The 18,878-nt window shown below is 41.7% G+C and overlaps 1 protein-coding gene across 1 annotated transcript; it reads left to right on the top strand.

The window, feature by feature from the left end:
* The first annotated feature begins 2,336 nt into the window (after nt 1–2,336).
* On the top strand, nt 2,337–12,244 carry OCIAD2 (OCIA domain containing 2). Its single transcript, XM_054203123.1, has 6 exons — nt 2,337–2,482; nt 3,322–3,375; nt 5,594–5,641; nt 6,649–6,754; nt 8,001–8,088; nt 10,592–12,244. Exons 1-5 carry the CDS (start codon nt 2,392–2,394, stop codon nt 8,080–8,082), a joined length of 381 nt encoding a protein of 126 aa, XP_054059098.1. The 5' UTR covers nt 2,337–2,391; the 3' UTR covers nt 8,083–8,088; nt 10,592–12,244.
* Nucleotides 12,245–18,878: the final 6,634 nt, after the last annotated feature.

The following is an 18,878-nucleotide window of genomic DNA, read 5'->3' on the forward strand; positions in this document are numbered from 1 at the left end:
GAAGAGAAGAAAGGGATATGTGGTGTTCTTCCTGGTTCACTACACTCAGAGGGCTAGGAGCTTTTGAGTTAAGGTAGTGGGCTCTGATTTATACTATGCTAGTTAAACTAGTTACAAACTGGCAAAGCTCTAGTATCTGAGTACTACTCCGGTATTACCTGTCCCCATCAAGTTGTGCATGTGTGTATTCAGAAGGGGAGAAGGGAACAGTACGGCACAAGAATCTGCCCTCCAGCAGTACAGGAGATGAGCATTCCCCTCTGCTGGAGAAATCGGCTACCTACGGGAGTTCCGATTTTACCATATTATGCTATAAGCATGTAATTACCCACAAGGAGTTTAAATGTGGTATGACCTTGTTGCTAACCAGTCACTGCCAGAGAGCAGCAGAAGTGGGCTGATCTGCAAGAGAAGGTGACCCGTGAGCTACGAGTGACAGCAAGGCGGGTAGGGGTTGTGACCTCAGGGACAAGGAGCACTGTCCCACAGTATCCCAAAAAGAGGAGCAGAGCAAGATCCGGTGATGTTAACCGGGGTCAGCCAACAGTTGGTCCAGTGATTGCCAGACAAGTCCATAGGAATAAGGCAAGTCCGATGGTAAGCCAGGACGTCAAATTAGCAAGGCAAGGTAGGGATCATTGTGGTTAAAGGCCAGCTACAAGCATAACTACAACACAGTTAGGTGAGGGCCTGAGCTTAAATGCAGCTCCTGACCCAAGGGGCAGAGGCCCTGGGCAAAGTTTCTTGCAGCTCTTTCTCCCAGCTTCAGTGTAATTCAGTGTTACACAACTGTGCAGTATTAGAGCTGACTTTGAGCCCAAGCAATTAAACCCCTGGCAGGGTGTATATGGGGACCAAAAGGTTGCAAAGCCTGTTGGTGCACTTAGGGCCCTGACGTTCATTTCCTTATCTTTCACTCAGCCTGTTTGGATTTTATTGTATTTGCTGTGACCTTGCTGAGAAACCAGTTTGGAGTGGTTCTTTAGGGTCCAGAGTGGAGTTAGTTCTCTACCATTTTACCCGAGCAGCACCACCATTAACTTTACTGGGAGCAGTGCCTGAAGAAGGATGGAGATATTAATTAGCTAAAATGTGAAATGTGTGGCTGCGGCCAATAAGTGTATTTCATTATTATGGTTATAAAATCATGGATCAGTTGGGCATAAAATGAGGTAGAATCCTGTAATAAACTAACGTGCCCTTTTCCCCAAGGCACTGCTTGTTTTACGAAGTCTGGTTTTGCTTTCAAGAGTAGGTATGTTTGTAGAGGTTGTGGTTTTACAGAAAAATGTTAAAATTACTTGAAATTACTTAATGACGACTCCTTCTTTCCCCCAGTTTTTATTGCTGAGCACGACGTCATATGGTATGGGATATCCTTTGGGTCAGTTGGGGTCAGCTGTCCCAGCTGCGTCCCCTCCCAACTGCTCATGCACCCCCAGCCGAGTCACTGGCAGGGCAGTCTGAGAAATAGAAAAGGGCTTGATGCTGTGCAAGCACTGCTCGGCAATAAAACACAGCCCACTGTTATCAACACTGGTTTGGTGACAGATCCAAAACACAGCACCATACCAGGTACTATGAAGAAAATAAACTCTTTCCCAGCCAAAACCAGTATGCCCGTGTATTTTAGATGTCCAATAATGATACTGCAAGTGCTAACAGTGGTAACCAAGTCATCTCATAAAGAAAGAAAAGTGATGTACTTATATCCACATGTCAATACCCTGGATATTAGCATGCAAGAGAGAATACTGTCATTTTTTTTTCTCAAAATCAAAATGGAAAAAAAAAAAAAAGAGCTACCATTAGCCTAAAAGAAACCTGTCGGCAAGCTAATTATTCTGACAGTGAAGCCAGTATGGTTGAGTTCAGTTAATGCCATGAATATATTTACACTGCTCAGAGAGAAACTTCAGCTAGTTAGGGGAATCTGACAGAGTTTATGTTGACCCTTGTTGACCCTCTTCTGAATACTTGCAAAATCTAGTCTTACTGCACTTAAACTGACTTCTGTATGGGGCAGAACTTCATTTTTAGAAACGAGGACTCTGTATTTCCTGTCATTTCTTTCCCAGAAAGCTGATGTAGCTCATAAGAATGAAATGGCTAACAGAAATAAAGCAATATACTTCTGGGGTGAGCAGCAGCTGAGCTATTTTAGGAAAGTATAGACCAACAGGATGAGTGGTTTTAACTTTAAAACCTATGTAGTTCTTTCTGTATTGTGGTATCAAGTATTTCATCACACTGCTAACAACATAACAAGAAGTTTTTGTTGGTTTTTGCATTGTTTTATTTGTTTTTTTAAATATTTTGCCTTCTTTAGTTTTTTTTTTCTTCCTGTGAGATTAAATTCAGTAAACTAACCCAGGTTTATCCTTTCAGCCAATGTTCTATTGTCCCAGCTCACAAACTCACAATGCCGAAGAAATTGCAAGGATCCGTAAAGAATGCAAAAAGGAAAGTTTCTGGTACAGAGGTGAGCAATGCAAACTTGTTCTTATGACACTGAGAATGACTTCTTGATGTAGTTATGCAGGAATGGCTGCAAAATGCCGTGCTGTTTATTGTAATACATTGGAGTTTGTTGGAATATTATTGTGAGTTAACTGTCACCTTATTTTAAATTGAGCAATATGTTACTATTGGATTAATTTAATTATTTGCGTAATCATTGTAGGTAAAGGGGGTTGAATTAAGCCCTTGTTTAATATGAACTTACTTTAACAATCATAGAGTTGGTTCTATTCTTGAATTCCATTATCAAAACAACCTTAGGAATGCTTTACTTCATTGCATACTTATTGTTGCCTTCAAAAGAAAGGCAGGCATGGCTACGTGTCTTGGGTTTGTGAAACTCTTTAGGTGTTAGGACGTCTAAAAGATTAGTTACTCAGTGTCTTAGTGCCTTTTAAGTCCACCAAGTCAGTTTGTATCTATATTATACATTTTCTGAAAGGAGAAGACTGAAAAGGGTTTCAGCGTTTAATCAGAGCTGCGGTCATTACTAGTGGTGCAGTACTGAGAGGAGATATTTGTATTATGGAAGCTATTATTTAATAACTATATATGATGCATTAGCTGCAGATGCCCGATGTCTGGCACTGTGTGAACACATCCTTGCTTTGAAGGAATAGTAATCTGAATGAGCAGATGTAATAGGTGATTAGAACAGTGCATGAAGTTAATGTTTAGAAGATGAGTAATGTGTTTACCATTCTAAATATATAAAACATTTAACATTAAAAGAGTAATGAATTTAACAAGTAGGTAACAAATTTTGGCTGATACCAAATACACTTCTTTTTATTTTTACAGCTCTTCCTTTGTCTCTTGGGAGCATGCTTGTCACCCAGGGGCTAGTCTCAAAAGGTAAATATAAAAAATACATAATGGTCCTAAGTTGTGAAGTTAAGACTCTGGAATTATACTGCTGAAATGCACGTTTCCCTAAGGTCTGCTGTTTTCCAAGATCAATATTCCTCTCACTCATCACCGTCATTGTTACAGTGATTTGATCATTATGTATGCATTGCCACAGTCATTCTTTTGAAAGAACATGAACTGAAAAGAGAATTCACGAATTCAAAAACGGGTGGCTAGATTCTGTCACCATGATCACATGTATTTGAGTAGAGCCTTCTTCACTGAGGCTGCTTATAGGGCAGAGAATCGTACAACCTGAGCAGGGGCATCAAAATCGGGTACTGTAGCTCTAACTGTTGGTTTCTTTGAAAAAGCTGGCGATGTTTTTACAGTGACCACATATCAATATGAATACAGCTTTGGTGCAAAGAGACAAGGACTGCTGCCAAAGTGAGGAGACAGAGAGCTTTTTATAGAGATGTCTTGCGATCTGCAGGCTAACACAAAAGAGAATTGTATTCCATTTATGTGGTGGATGAGGCTGGTTCTACACATTGCAACGTGCAATGTGTAGTTTCCCTTCTGGGGGCTAGTAATAAGGTTGAGGTTAGCGTTTTGGGTAAAGTGTGAAGGGCATCCACCCTGAAGACTGCTAAGATGGGTGTATCCCACAGGAGCAAATAAGACAGTCCTTCAGCCTGCCTCAGCAGCCGTTTACAGCAAAGGTGGGTAGGAGAAAATAAAAATCAAAGGGTCTGAAGCAAGAAGCAGAAAATAAACAAGGGGCTATAAGGGATGGGTGGTGGGAGACAGCAGATGGAGGAGGTGGAAATGGCTCAGCTTTTTCCCACTGTGTGCGCTTGCAAGCCCCTTGTTTTGTTCCAGCCACTGTTCCCATGTTTCCTCCTCATCACATTCTTTCTTTTTTTTACTAAGATGATCAGGAGGACTAGAACAGAAAACCTAAAAGCTGTGCTATACCACAACAGGTTGATGTAGGTTCTCTGTTGCATCCTTGACCTATGAGCTTGTAGACAGATGGGAAGAAGGACGGGAGAGTCTGTGAGGGAAGGCAAAGGTTTCGATGTTTGAAAAGGGGTGAGCAGTGATAGGAAGGGCGTTAGCGTTGTCTTGGTAGCTAACATGCCACCCTCCGCCACCGGGTACTCTTCTCAGTTTCTCTCTGTTGTACTTGGACATTTCTTATCAGCTGTGAAATAACAAATGGCCATATTCAATAGTCATTACTGAGTCTCAACAATTGGAAGACGGGGGCTGTTTGGAAACAAACAGCAATTTTGTTCCTCCCTCCCCCGAAAGACACAATTTAAAATTGCATAGATGCCAGTGGGCGAAGGCCCTTGCACTTACCATAGACTGAATGCTCCTCTGTCTAAATGCCCTCTCTGATGACTACACGCAGTACGCTGGCTCTATAAGAAGGTGGAGCTTCTGAGCCTCATTAATAGTGTCTGAATGCATGGAACAGTGCACACAGTGTTCGCTTCCCTTTGCCATGGCACCCTTGCTGTGTGGAGCCCTCCTCCACAGTATGGCACTCCTCTGCCAGACACACACTTGCAGAGCCATAATGGTTCCACCTCCTGGTGTTAACTGAGGGGAAGTAGATTTTGGTAGGAAAAGCCAATCTTTTGGTTTTCAGGTTCAGCACATTGTATTCTCCTTAAGAAGACCAAAATGTATGATCTCTCCCTTCCAGAGGAGATGTGGTATCTGTGCTACAGTTTAACATGAGCTTAACTAATAGCCACAGAAAACTGAAGAACAGTTCAGTCCTGCTTCTCGCAGCACAAGAAGCTGAACCCTGAGTAAGAGATTTCACTTTACTATTATATTTGCAAGGTTGGTTTGTGCTGAAATGGACGTCACCATCTCTCCGGCAGTGCTGCAGATGTCAACAGTGATAGCCATGCTGCTTTCATGTTAGTTTACTCTCTGAACCCCTGCCTGAACTGAATCCTGCAAAGTCCGGATTTTTTTCCTCCTATGACTCTAGGACTGCACCAAAATGGATGCACTAAGAACTAGTGGAATGGAAAGTGCCCTGATGTTCCTGAATCTGAATTAGTGGACAGTCTTACCCATTTGTACAGGCTTCACCTTCAGAAATGCAAAAGCTTGTAGGAAAAATACTGTCTTTGGTTTTGAGTGATGGTGAGTTCCTCAAATGAATAAGTTTTCTGACTATTTCCTTTTATTGTAGGCATTTTCTCAGCAAGCCCAAGATTTGGTGCATTACCTAAGATGGCAAGTAAGTTGTACCCAATTTTAAAAGGAAAAGAAAAATTATTTACAGGCAATCTGCAGACCTTCAATGCATCTCTCTGAATCTCTTTTCAAACTCTTCCTTTTTTTTGAATTTATGAGATATTACTGCAGTGCTTTAGGAAATCAGAATTCTGCTCTGTTTAAAAATAAATGTTTGAAATAAGGTTCTTTTAATGTAAACATTTTCAGTAGCAGCTTATATTTACTTAATATATCCTCTCAAACTGGTAAAAACTCCAATCTCACCTATAACTAATGTCAGGCTCATTGATCAGTCATGCTTAGCAGATCACACTGCCTATGGTATCAAGGGGCCATCATAGTATATATAAAATAGTATGTTCCTTTTCACATGTTCATTTGATTTATCTTAACTGTCTAGTTTAGGACCACGTTGATAAAGACAACAAATAAAAGCACAGAAGCTGTACAGTACAGTAAGTTGGCTTTTAAATGGCAAGAAATCGATTCCCTCTTCAGCAGAAGTTCAACAGAAAACTGAGGATGTTGAAGTAATATTTTTATTCTGACTCCGTAATGAGTGAAATCCCCAGTGCGACAGTATGGCAGGCTGACGTTCTAGCGTCTTAGAAGCCCTGAGAAGATAAGTGTTAAAATTAGGATCATCAGAAATACTATGCTGTGCATACAAGGGCAAGATAAATTAGTGCTGACATTGTGATTTAATTTCATTATGGGCTTTCTTTATAATCTGTTCCTCGGAATCTGAAATCTTGAAATTCCAGATGAATATGATATCCTTTTCTTATCTACATTGTCTTGGACAAGCTGCTACGTCTCGCGATAGGTAGCCGGTTTTCAGCAGTTACTGAAATCATCCCTGTAATCCCTGTATAACTTCACATGTGTTTGCGACATGTTTTGAGAAGACACGCTACATACAATTCGTCATATGATTAAAATGGTGCCAATTGCATACTGTTGATTTAAGCTTTTGTGTTAACAATGTTTTGTTGTCTGTCTTTATAGTTGCTGGTGTCTTAGGTTTTGCCATTGGAAAGATGTCGTACGTGGGAGAATGCCAAAAAAAGTTCCAGAAAATTGGTATTGTACCATCTTGTCCGCAACAAAAAAGGTTTGTGCTGTTTTAAATCATTAATCCTAGATTAAAATAATCTTTACAATACTAAAAATAATATGCAGCAAAACTATGAATTTAAATTTTGTGATCAGGTCATGAGGTACTACTCTTACATTCTTAGGCTATATATGTCAGTTTTAGAAACTACTAAACATTCTTCAGAAAATGCAAATTAAACTCAGTATTAATACCTGTTATTAGGAAATCTATTATTTAAATGAAATTATCATACTTTTAAGTGTGATGGAACAACAGTTACTAGTTCTCTTTTAATCTAGTATTGTGCCTCTAAGTGTCTCGTGATCTTCTATTATATCACTCAGCCCTTCGAGTCCTCCTTTGTACCATACATCTGGCCAAATACACTGCAGATTTTTTTTACACTATCCTCATATTTTAACAAGAATTTCAATGTCACCTCACATTCCAACCTCCTCCACTGTGGTTTTGCCCAGCCTCACACTGTCATGCCAAACCATGAAGAGCACAAATTGCAAGGGCATTTTTTCCACCTTACAACTGTATGATAGATCTCAGTGGTTGCCTCCTGTCACCGCCATGTTTTAGACATCTAAGCTTCATATAAAGTACTCTTTCCCATCAAATCACACTCCGACTTCCTTCCAAGCTCCCCCTTCAACTGCTGGTACTATTTTCGTTCCCAATATGGCTTCTCATATGCACCTTTCACACAAAAATTGCATTTCCAAAAATCCTACCCACAAAATCTTTCTCCTCTGTCTTTCCACATCTTTCCCCCAGACCAATGTGAGCTTTTATGCCTATGAAAATGCCTGACTGATAATGGGAAGTTTTCTCATTGTTCCTATGTCCTTCCACTTCCATTCTTCCCCCACATAACAAAGCTATTGCTTTCCTCACATGGTATTACACAAATTGGCTATTTGTCACTCTTTTGCATTATACACCTTGCTCCTAACTCTATTTGCTCCTTATTGATAGGTACAATAGCAAGGACTGTCTTTTCCTGCTTAGAAAATCCTATTATATTTTGGTGTTTGCTGGAAATGGTAGTTAAGAATAATAATTAATGGGATTTTATTGGCTGAGACATTTAGATGTCATCTTTTGCAGTTTATGTCCTATAAAGCAGTTACAACGATTGGAGAACATAGGCAAGAGATTAGTTCTTCGAGGACATTGCTGGCATGCTATATGGTTGTATTAGAAAAAAATCCAGCAAAATTCTTGAATACTTTGTCTGCTTTCAATATTGTAGGCATTGTCATCATACTTGCAAAGAATGTGAAGCAAAATTAGGATCAAATGAGAAAGAAGGTTCAGTTCCTTCAGCATCTTAGACCCAGGTAGGCAACCCTGAAATTTAACATAAATTCTCATTTTGTTTTCCATGTTGAGTGGTATTCTTGTTTGAAACCTTTGGACAGTATTGTGAAAATCGTGGACTTTAACCATGGATTAAAATCTGAGTATTATTCTGTATCTATGGTTTGTAATTTGTTTCTTCGTTTTTACCTTACATATCTTTCATGCTAATTTTAAACCCCCCATTTCTGAGGAATTTCTGGTTTAGCTGCAGCATAGTATTGTTTATTCACCTAATTGGAATTCATTTGGATTGACTACTTGTATGAAAACAAATGTAACTCCTTTCAATTTCCAACTTTTTTACTTAAGAATCAAATAATTATGGATAACGTTGATATTTAAAAATACATTGAAATATTGAGAATCTGAAAGCAGACGCAATTGGGGGTGGGTTTGTTTGTTTGTTTAGTTGTTTGAGTTTTTTTTCATCCAGTACTATGGTTTGGCCAGAGCCTTAAGGAGAGTAGTAGAAGAGTGGTGCTGGAGCAGCTACATGCTGGGGTAGGGGAGATGGCCCGTGGGATGTTTTCACCCTGGAAAGGGGAAAATTCCCTTTGCAAAAAGGGAGAGTTTACAGTGTGGAAGGCAGGGGAGTGTTTAAAAGCACTTTCACTCTTTGTCTATGAAAAGCAGGCCAGCAGCTGGGCTTTTTAAAAGCGTTTTCACACATTCTGCTTGTGGTAAGCTGTGGCCTACATTTCTCACAGGCAGGAGAACGTGTGAAAGCGTTTGCAAATAGCTTGGCTGCCTGCAAGAGAGGAGAGCAGAGGGCCTGTTTGAAATCCTGCTATGCGAGTTTGTTATGGCTCTAGCTGGAGCTCGGAACAAAAGCCTGACGCAGAAATTGTTGGATTGAGTCTCTTTGGCATACGTTGTGTAGGAATTTAAACAAGGATATTGATTACAGTCCCTTTCTTGCGCTGAAGTGCATGGCTGCAGACGATCTATAAGGAGGAGTATCCTAGCAGAACCTGTTTACTTACCCAGAAGAGATGTTTTGATGGATTTTTACTATGCAACAATACAGTATGGCAGTAAGGGCTGGCCTGAAAGAAGCCGTTAGAATAAATTCCTGGTTTTAAACAACTTTGCCAATGCTTGAACATTTTCTATCAAAAGCTGCAAGTGCTCAGCCACTAGCCGAAAATGCACTTTGGCTTAGGCTCACCTAATAAGGTTGCTGCCAAAATGGGCAGTGCTTCACTTGTGCCAGCTGTGGAGATCATGAAGCACTGCGGCCCTCCAGATCAGCTCGCTGCTCTGGCTGGGTATCAGACCCATAAAGAAAGGGGGGTGAAAAAATAAAAATCAAACCTTTCTGAGGGGTAACTTCCCAGTGCTAGAATGAAGGAGGGAGCGAGCCAGACTTAGATAGCTGTGAATGAATGACACCCTAAATCCATTAGCAGTTGTGATCTTAATTAAGCCCTTGCATTACTGTGCTGATATAGTGCTTTTGAAGATTTTCTCTTAAATAAACGTTTGCTTATGTAGGCCAGTATCCTCACCTCTTTCAAATAAGGATCCCAAAGCATATTTAATTGGGGACGGTCACTTACTAGCAGTTACCTGTGTAGTGGAATCAAATGTTGATGGTGACGTTTACTTCCACTGTTTGTCAGAGCTGGAGCTTTCCAAACCTTAAATCCAAACACATTTTCTTTTTCAGCTTTTTCCCTTTTTCAGCCTTCCTCTGTGAGCTGACAATATTTTTTCTGGTGTGTTAAGTACCAATTAGCTTTTAAATAAATTCCAAATAGTCTCAAATACAAAGGAGTCTTGCAGCTGCATGAAGGGAAGAATGCAAGATGCCACAGGCCCCTCTGTTTTCCTTCTGCAAGGGGTCCTGGAATTTCTGCTGTGAAACTTGTTCCCTGTTCCACCTCGAATGTTCATCAAAGACCTTGATTGCTGCACTTTTTACCAGCCACTTAGATCTTCTTGTTTGTTTTTTAAAAGGGCTAGAAAGTTTAGTCAGAAATATAGTCTGAAAACAAATGTAAGAGTGTTTCTTTCAATTTTTAATTGCTGCAAGAAAAAAGCCATTATATTTGGCTTTTGTGTGATATTTTGAATTTGCCAGAAATCAGTTTTGATGGACAGGTGTTAGAAACTTAGGAAAATAAATACCATAAACATTATGTTCTTTTCTGTATTGTTAAACAGTGAAAAGTAACCTCCTAACCTCTTTTATGTTTTAATAAAAATTCTTAATTTAGCATGCTATGCTCTAAAAATGTACAGAGACCCTGCTGGACGCACCTCACCGCTATCTGTGCTAAGCGTACATCACAAGCTCTGGCATTGCCTAGGAGGACCACCCAGATAAAATTATACTCATATTGATGAGTCCAAACATAATGTCCTTTATCCTCAAGGACTTTGCAGAGTTCTCAGAGAAATCGCCAAGAAGCTGCTCATATCACATCGAAAACAAGGTGCCACTCAGCTGGGTAACTGGTCCTTTCATTCCATTTACAGGTGTGGTGAAGATGATAAAAATCTTACGGATCAGCGGCTTCTTTCAAGGCTTTATTCCGTAGAGAAGAAATAATGTCTTTGATTTGGTGTAAATCGGCTTATTTGAAGTAGTTGCATAATGTTAGGTAGTTCTGTTCATAGTAAATACCAGTTTCTTGTAATGCGCTTTTTGATTTTTCCTCTTGTCTTTCTTCTCAGCGTGTTTTGGTTTATTTTCCTCCCGTCAATGCAATTTAGCTCTTAGTGCTGAAAAATTAAATTTGTCTATTGTACTTAGACGCTGACAATACTTTGTGTAGCAAGGAAAATGGCATATGCTGGAATGTTTGTCTTGTATGTCTAAAGGGAAGAGTGCGAGGATGTTTAAATGATTTTGCAGTTAAGCAGCGGTTCAGCCTCTGAGCTTACTTATTGTTTATGGACTGTTTTAAGAGTACTATAGCTAGAAGTTCTTTAGGATATTGTCACACCGCGGTTACTGTGCTGAACCAACTTTTAATAGGCCAGTTTTACATAAAAATCCGTTTTGCCAGGGATATCAAAAGCACGTGCCACATTCATAATGAACAAGAAGATACACTATTTTGTAACAAGTTTATGGTCTGCGTGCAATCCGAGCCTAGTAGATGTTGAGTAGGTGGCACATGCTCTCTGCAAACAGCATGACACACAAACTTCCGTGAAGTATCTCAGGAAATCAAAACCAGACGCCTCCCCTAAACACAGTGATGGTGTTCGCATGGAAATCAAATGTACAGCTACGGAAAAGTTTGGGCTTTGAGTTGATGAAGCCTGTCTTCTGTGGTTGGGGTTTTTGTTTGCTTGCTTGCTTGCTTCTATACTATGCCTGTAGTTAGTATCCCTCTTTTGAACCAGCTTCTTTGGGCATCTTTACTTGGGCACAAAGAGGTTCTGCAAGTAGGATATACACAATGCAAAATTTATGTTTTACAAGCTATTAGGCTAAATACTCACCACCCAGGTGAGGCAGCTGGGGAGTCTTTCCTAGCCAGGCAGCCACCAGACAGGAGGAGAAGGGACAGACTAACTAGACTCCCTGGTTTTCACTCCTTTAAGATTTTATACTTTTCAAATTGGTGTGTGCCCCCTTGAATTCATGAGCTGCTAAGAACCCCTGTCTCAACAGAGGCTTTAATTTTACACTTTTTACCTTTCTACAGACTTTTTCCGCAGCTCTTTCTCAGCAGTCTGAGTCAAGGGTACGCAGCTGTGCTTTATCAGAGCTGATGCTTGGGGTACAGGCAGGTAAGCCTTGGGGAGCCTTCAGCTGGGGCTACAGGGAGAGAGGGTTACACAACCGCAGAGAAGTCAACCTCCTTTATGACGCTCGTGTAATTATCACGGGTGTACTGTGATAGCCAGCAAAACTTGCATGGTGACATGTCTTAGCTACTTTCCCTTCATCTGACATCTGCTGTCAAGATAACAGCAACAAACCGCACCAAGGGTAGTTGTGCCTGGGTTATCATCTGAGGCAAGCCCTTACATCCCTGGGATGCTGAGGAGATTGATGCACGTGACAGAGGACCCTTCGTGTCAGATTCTCGGAGGTTGTGCTTGTGATCAGTGTTACCTCCAGAGGTTACAACTTAGCTACTTAACTGCTTTACGTGTAATTTGGATCAGGCTTCCTATTATTTGCAGTAATAAATGTACTGTTATGTAAAAATTATTGTCTCCTTTTTTTTCAAATTTTTTCCCGTAGTTTGCAAGAGGCAATACTCTGATTAGCTAATTGTGTGGATCAAAGTTCATGAGTTACTATGATACTGTTATGAAAAAAAGGCTGTTTGCGAATCTAAGATGTGTTAGCGCTAAATTTGTGCATATGAAAGGAACAACAAGCACAGCTTATGAGCAAACTGTTCTTTAGACGGCCTTTAAAAGCATTTTTCTGTACTTCAGAGGATTTATGGCCAAATAATTATTTAAGCCTGTCAGGTGGCAGGCTGCACATAATACTCCTTGACTTGAGAAATAAGAGGGGGTATGTTTTGGCAAGGCTGTTATTTAATTTTGTTAAAATACAATTTCTCCTGCTTTGCATGACCAACAAGCTAGTCAAGTGTGCAGCTGGGCTACAGACCTTTATAATTAGGTAGTAATGATGTTGCAAATATTTCTTAAATATAACTTAAAAATTTTAAAATCATGTACAGTTTAAGTTAACTGACTCTCCCAAAAGCACCAGCTACAAAAGGATAGGGAAGGCTCACAACGCATTCCGCACCACGTCATTCAGTTTGATAAAATTGGAGCCAACTGGCTTCCATTGTGCTGTGACTTACAGGTGTGCTGGAATTTTCCCGGTGGCTGGATGTGTGTTCTAGGGGTGGAATCAGGCAGATGCTGGATTTTTTAGCACTGAATGGTTTACAGGACCTAGTTAAACTTTTAAGCTTCTTAAGATTTGACAAAGAAACCTGAAAAAGTGCCTTGTAGTTCACAGGAGAAGTTCTATAAGAAAGCAGGTGTTGGGGTGGTAGTAGTTATGCTGCATGATGCAGAAAGGAACATTTAAATGCTTACTGATTATTTTACATTATTACTTTATGCAAAAGGGAGACAGGAAGAGCTGGACAAAACCTCATGGGCTCTCATGGCCGGACCCTCATAATTTTTCTACTTGGGAAGAGAAACTCCTGAGGATTTACAAAGAGTGCTCCAAGAACTGTAAGTTAGTACAGCAGTTTTGTAGTAATTATGCACAATGTAATGAGCTAACCTATGTTGACTATTATATTCCATACAAGTAGGTTAAAGAATTTGGTTTTAATTGAAGCAGAAGTTGAAAACATTTTGTTTAGGGGTGGCCTATTGAAAAAAAATAGGGAAAGATTTAAGGTAATCAGTTGCTTCTGTAATCTTTATTTCAGCCTGGAATAAGAGGGAAGGAGGTCTCCAGGAGGAAAAATACTTGACCTTATGAAGGATCAGGCATTGTTTATATAGTGCTAAAACTTTTCTTAGTATTTTCTTGTACTAATAATAGGATATGCATTCCCTTTTGCCAGGAAGCTGTTACAAAAAGGCTAAAAAAATCCAATGAACACATAACTTCCTATTAATCATTTGTATCTGGAAAATAAAGCTTAGTCCATTCAGCCAGAGACTAGGGAGTTTAACTGTGTGCTTAGGAATATCACAGCCTCGTTGAAGTCCATGTCCTTGCTAAAATCAAGAAACAAAATACATCCTTCAACTGTAATGCATGCAAAGTGAGTAGCTTTATGTAAGCCTCAATCCAGTTTATGAAATTATGAACAGAGAAAGCGTCAGTGTAGAAGAGGAAAGCTATAAATGACATTAACCTCAAACAGCTGCATTAGATTGCTTGTCTTTAGGGACTCTCTATTAGCTATTTGAAATAATTTTACAAATACTGTATTGAGTCCAAATTTACAAAAAAAAATAATAATTGTGATTTAGAAGAGAAAGCAGTTGTAGGCTGAAAACAAAGCACATTCCTATTTAAGTCCTGACTTAGTGGTTGGACTTTAGGCAAGCCAGCTGGTCTATAATTCGCTTCTAAAACTGGGAATGAAGGGGAGATGAAAGCTCACTATCCAAGTTTTTATAAATCCCTATTAAAAAAAAATGATAAAATTTGGGGCTTATTTTATTGCATTTTGAGAGCAGAATGAGATAATGGGGCATGAGAATGGGGCATGCTGTGCAATGGGAGGGGAGGGCGCTGGGGCGGGCTGGTAAGAAGAGAGGAAGCTGCGGGGCAGGAGTTACAGCGGGAGCGTGCTGGACCAGGCCAGGCGGGACGTATGGGGGGGCAGCTGGCTCAGGCACCGCTCTGGTACCTCTGGCAGCAACGCTAATTTGGGAGCAGCAGCTTCTTCCTCGTGACTGTTTCTACCAGTGGAAGAGCTGCTGGTAATTTGTCCCACTCACCCAACTCGTTTTTGGCATCGCGCACAGGAGCTCCATTTGAGAGAGCCAAAAAAAGGGATCCAACTTCTGACATCAGCATTGCGGTAGTTCCACATCTTGGAAATACTAAGCCACTTTTATTTACAGCCTTAGCTTTTATAAAGAAGTGTACTGTTTTCCCAAGCGGGTGCTTCACTTGAGGAATCACCTCTAAACCAGGTCGATCTGTAAAGTCCTGAAGTGCCGTAAGTATAGCTATGACATATTAAGAAGAATCATTACAGCTTTCACAGCCTTACAAATATATTAATGTTTTTTTGAAAGAGTGGACATGGGAAAAAGGGGACCTACTCCATGCTGTGCACGTGCTTTGGTATGGGATGGTTTTTTTCCTTGTTTGTGTTTGTTTTTTTTAATAAGTCTCTTAAGAAAATGAGGTTCTCAAGAAGTAAATGAGATGGTTCTCAAGGCCAATGTAAAATCCACAAGGCTTGATATGGCTTCTGGGGACATGCCAGGGGGCATCTCGTCAACATTTTAGCAGATAATCTGATAAAGGAAAACATGACTAAGTTTCTTGATGACAGAATGATGGAAGAGCTAGGAAAAAAATGTCAGTGCTGAGAGACTGAGTAATAAGCTTCATTGTCACAGGGAAAAATACTAACTGCATCACACCATTGGTTTTAAATTACTCTGACATTCTCAATACAGAGATCTGGGAGTCATTTTGCATAGTTTTGCATTGTTGCAAGACATCAGATCAGTGGTCTATGACAGCCAAAAGGCAAGTAGAACGTTAACAATTCCTAGGAAAAAATTGGAGAAAAAATAGATTATACTACAGGGCAATTCGGTGGCATGTCCTCATCTTGAATATTGCGGTGCCGCCAATCCATCTCAAAAAGCGTACAACAGAGCTGAAAGACACAAAAAGGAAGAGGGGGGAAGATCAGAGGTACAAAACGGTTTCTTCACAAGAGATGAAGGAACTCACTTTCCAGGTTGAAACCAACTCAAGACGAGGAATGTGATATCTGTAACGGTGTGAAAGATGAATAGGGAGCGAATAATTGCTGGTTTTCATAAAATGACAACCAGTCGGCACTCGGTGAAATCAGATTTAAAGCAAACAGAAAAGAAGCACTTCTTTATACAGCACAGTTCCATTGTGGATCTTCTTGCCACAGGAGATGCTGGAAATGAAAAAATGGCTCCAAAAGGCACCTTCCACTCAGAAGCTTGGTGACTGTGAAATATCTGGATTTGCGTGACACAAATGCAACCTTTGTCTCAGGAAGCTCCCCAGCTCTGATCAGAGGAGGTCAGGAGGGCACACGGGTGAAGGATCTCCTTCTAGAAGGATCTCCTTCTAGAAGGATCATTAGCCAGCATGGGAGGCAGGGTGACCATTACGGTGATTCTTATATTCTTACAGCTTTTGAAAAACCGAGTTAACAGCCTTGCCACATGAAATATAACTCAAGTAGCGAATACCTAGGAGTGGAGACTGAAACATCTTCACGTGCAGGCAGCAAAAGATTTAAGATTCCTGAGAAAACACACCTTTAAATCATTTTAATTACAATATAGTGCTTTTCTCTGCGGATGAAGGGTAGAAAATACTAGAGTGGGAATGGAGGTTTTTCCTGTTGTCTTTGACGTAGAGATGGTTGGAGAGCAATGGCACTTCCAGAGCAGATGCTAGAACCTTGCACTAAAAACCCCGCTTACCTGAGCTTTTAAGTGTTACTTCTCACGTAGGTGTGTTTTGAGCATTGAGCAGCAACTCTGTGTTGGTTAGGCACGTTGGCAAGCTCAGGTATTTCAGAGCAAGAAACAGCTTTAAAGCTTTCTCCCAGAGGCATGTTTTAAACCTGCTCTTCACTCACTCCAGCTGTAGGCTGAGCAGTTGGCAACTCTGGTGGGACCACCGCTCAGACAGCTGCTCTGCCGGCCCGGCCTCCTCCCCGTCTGCGCTCCCCTCTCCTTCTCCCTGCACAGCGAGAGCTCGCACGGGCTCCTCCTCCTTCGCTGGTTGCTCTCGCAGCACGGTGCATGGCTTTTGTCCACACCGCAGCCTTCCATGTCAGTTGACGGCTGCACGTTATCTCGCACGTACAGGGTAAGAGAGGGAAAACGATTGCAGTCCTTCATAAAATCTAAGGCGACCCTAAAAAACACACTTGGCTCTTCAACACAAGCACGTATACGCTGACTGCAGGAAGCTGTACTGGAAGAAGTGTTTTCTATTTAGCACGGCTTATTTAGAAGATGATTTAGACATGGTTAACAGAATCAGAGAATGTGATGGGTTGGAAGGGACCTCTGAAGATCATCTAGTCTAACCCCCCTGCAGTAAGCAGGGACATCTTTGACTAGATCACGTTGCTCACCATTATTGATGTTTAGGCATCAGCTACTGCAACCAAATTCACCCTTTTCTGTATTTGTCTTTGCAAGGTCATGGGGAACAGGAGAGGTGCCTGAGGACTGGAGGAAGGCTAACGTCACTCCAATCTTCAAAAAAGGCAAGAAGGAGGACCCAGGGAACTACAGGCCGGTTAGTCTCACCTCTGTCCCTGGGAAGGTAATGGAGCGACTCATTCTGGATGTCGTCTCCAAACACATAGAGGAACAGGAAGTTATTGGAAGTGGTCAGCATGGATTTACCAAGGGCAAATCATGCCTGACCAATCTGATAGCTTTCTATGATGTTATAACGGGTTGGCTGGATGAGGGGAGAGCCGTAGATGTCATCTACCTTGACCTTAGCAAGGCTTTTGACACTGTCTCCCATAACATCCTCATTAGGAAGCTGAGGAAGTATGGGCTAGACGAGGTGACAGTGAGGTGGATCGAGAGCTGGCTGAGTGACAGAACCCAGAGGGTTGTGATCAGCGGCACAGAGTCCAGTTGGAGGCCTGTAACGAGTGGTGTCCCTCAGGGGTCAATACTTGGACGAATTTTGTTCAATATATTCATTAATGACCTAGATGAGGGGACAGAGTGTATCCTCAGCAAGTTTGCTGATGATACCAAGCTGGGAGGGGTGGCCGACACTCCGGAGGGCCGTGCTGCCATCCAGCGTGACCTGGACAGGCTGGAGAGCTGGGCAGAGAAGAACCTAATGAGGTTCAACAAAAGCAAGTGTAGGGTCCTGCACCTGGGAAGGAAGAATGCCAAACACCAGTATAGGTTAGGGGCGGACATGCTGGGAAGCAGCTCTGAGGAGAAGGACCTGGGGGTCCTGGTAGACAGCAAATTATCCATGAGCCAGCAGTGTGCCCTTGTCGCCAAGAAGGCCAATGGCATCCTGGGCTGCATAGGGAAGACTGTGGCCAGTAGGTCGAGGGAGGTCATTCTCCCCCTCTACTCTGCACTGGTGAGGCCACAACTGGAGTACTGTGTCCAGTTTTGGGCTCCCCAGTTCAAGAGGGACAGGGAACTACTGGAGCGAGTCCAGCGAAGGGCAACCAAGATGATTATGGGACTGGAGCATCTCCCTTATGAGGAAAGGCTGAAAGAGCTGGGACTCTTTAGCCTGGAGAAGAGAAGGTTGAGGGGGGACCTGATTAATGTTTACAAGTACCTAAAGGGTGGGTTTAAGGAGGACGGAGCCAGGCTCTTTTCAATGGTTCCCAGCGACAGGACAAGGGGCAATGGGCACAAGCTGGAACATAGGAAGTTCCGTTCAAATACACGGAAAAACTTCTTTACAGTGAGGGTGACAGAGCACTGGAACAGGCTGCCCAGGGAGGTTGTGGAGTCCCCTTCTCTGGAGATTTTCAAGACCCGCCTGGATGCAGCCCTGAGGGATGTGCTTTAGGCAATCCTGCTCTAGCAGGGGAGTTGGACTAGATGATCTCTAGAGGTCCCTTCCAACTCTGAAGATTCCGTGATTCCGTGATTAGTTTCACTGTTTTAAAATGCCAGTTATCTTAAGATAGTTAACAACTATATTTAAACAACAGAATTGAGCAAAGCGGCCAGGGATCAGGTTGGGAAAGCCGAAGCTCAGATAAAATTAAATCTTGCCAGGGATGTCAAGGGCAAGAAGAAAAGCTTCTACAGGTATGCTGGTGATAAAAGGAAGATTAGGGAAAATGTGGGCCCTCTCCAGAAAGAAACGGGAAACTTGGTCACCTGAGATAGGTACAAGGCTGAGGTATGCAACAACTTTTTTGCCTCTGTCTTCACCGGCAAGATCTCTGACTACACTGCCCAAGTTGCAGAAGGCAAAGGCAGGGGCTGTGAGAATGAGGAATCGTCCATTGTAGGAGAAGATCAAGTACAAGACCATCTAAGGGACCTGAAGGTGCGCAAGTCCATGCGACCTGAGGAGATTCATCCAAGGGTCCTGAGGGAAGTAGCGGATGAGGTT

This window comes from Rissa tridactyla, chromosome 5 (genome assembly GCF_028500815.1).
Source record: "Rissa tridactyla isolate bRisTri1 chromosome 5, bRisTri1.patW.cur.20221130, whole genome shotgun sequence".
NCBI lineage: Eukaryota > Metazoa > Chordata > Aves > Charadriiformes > Laridae > Rissa > Rissa tridactyla.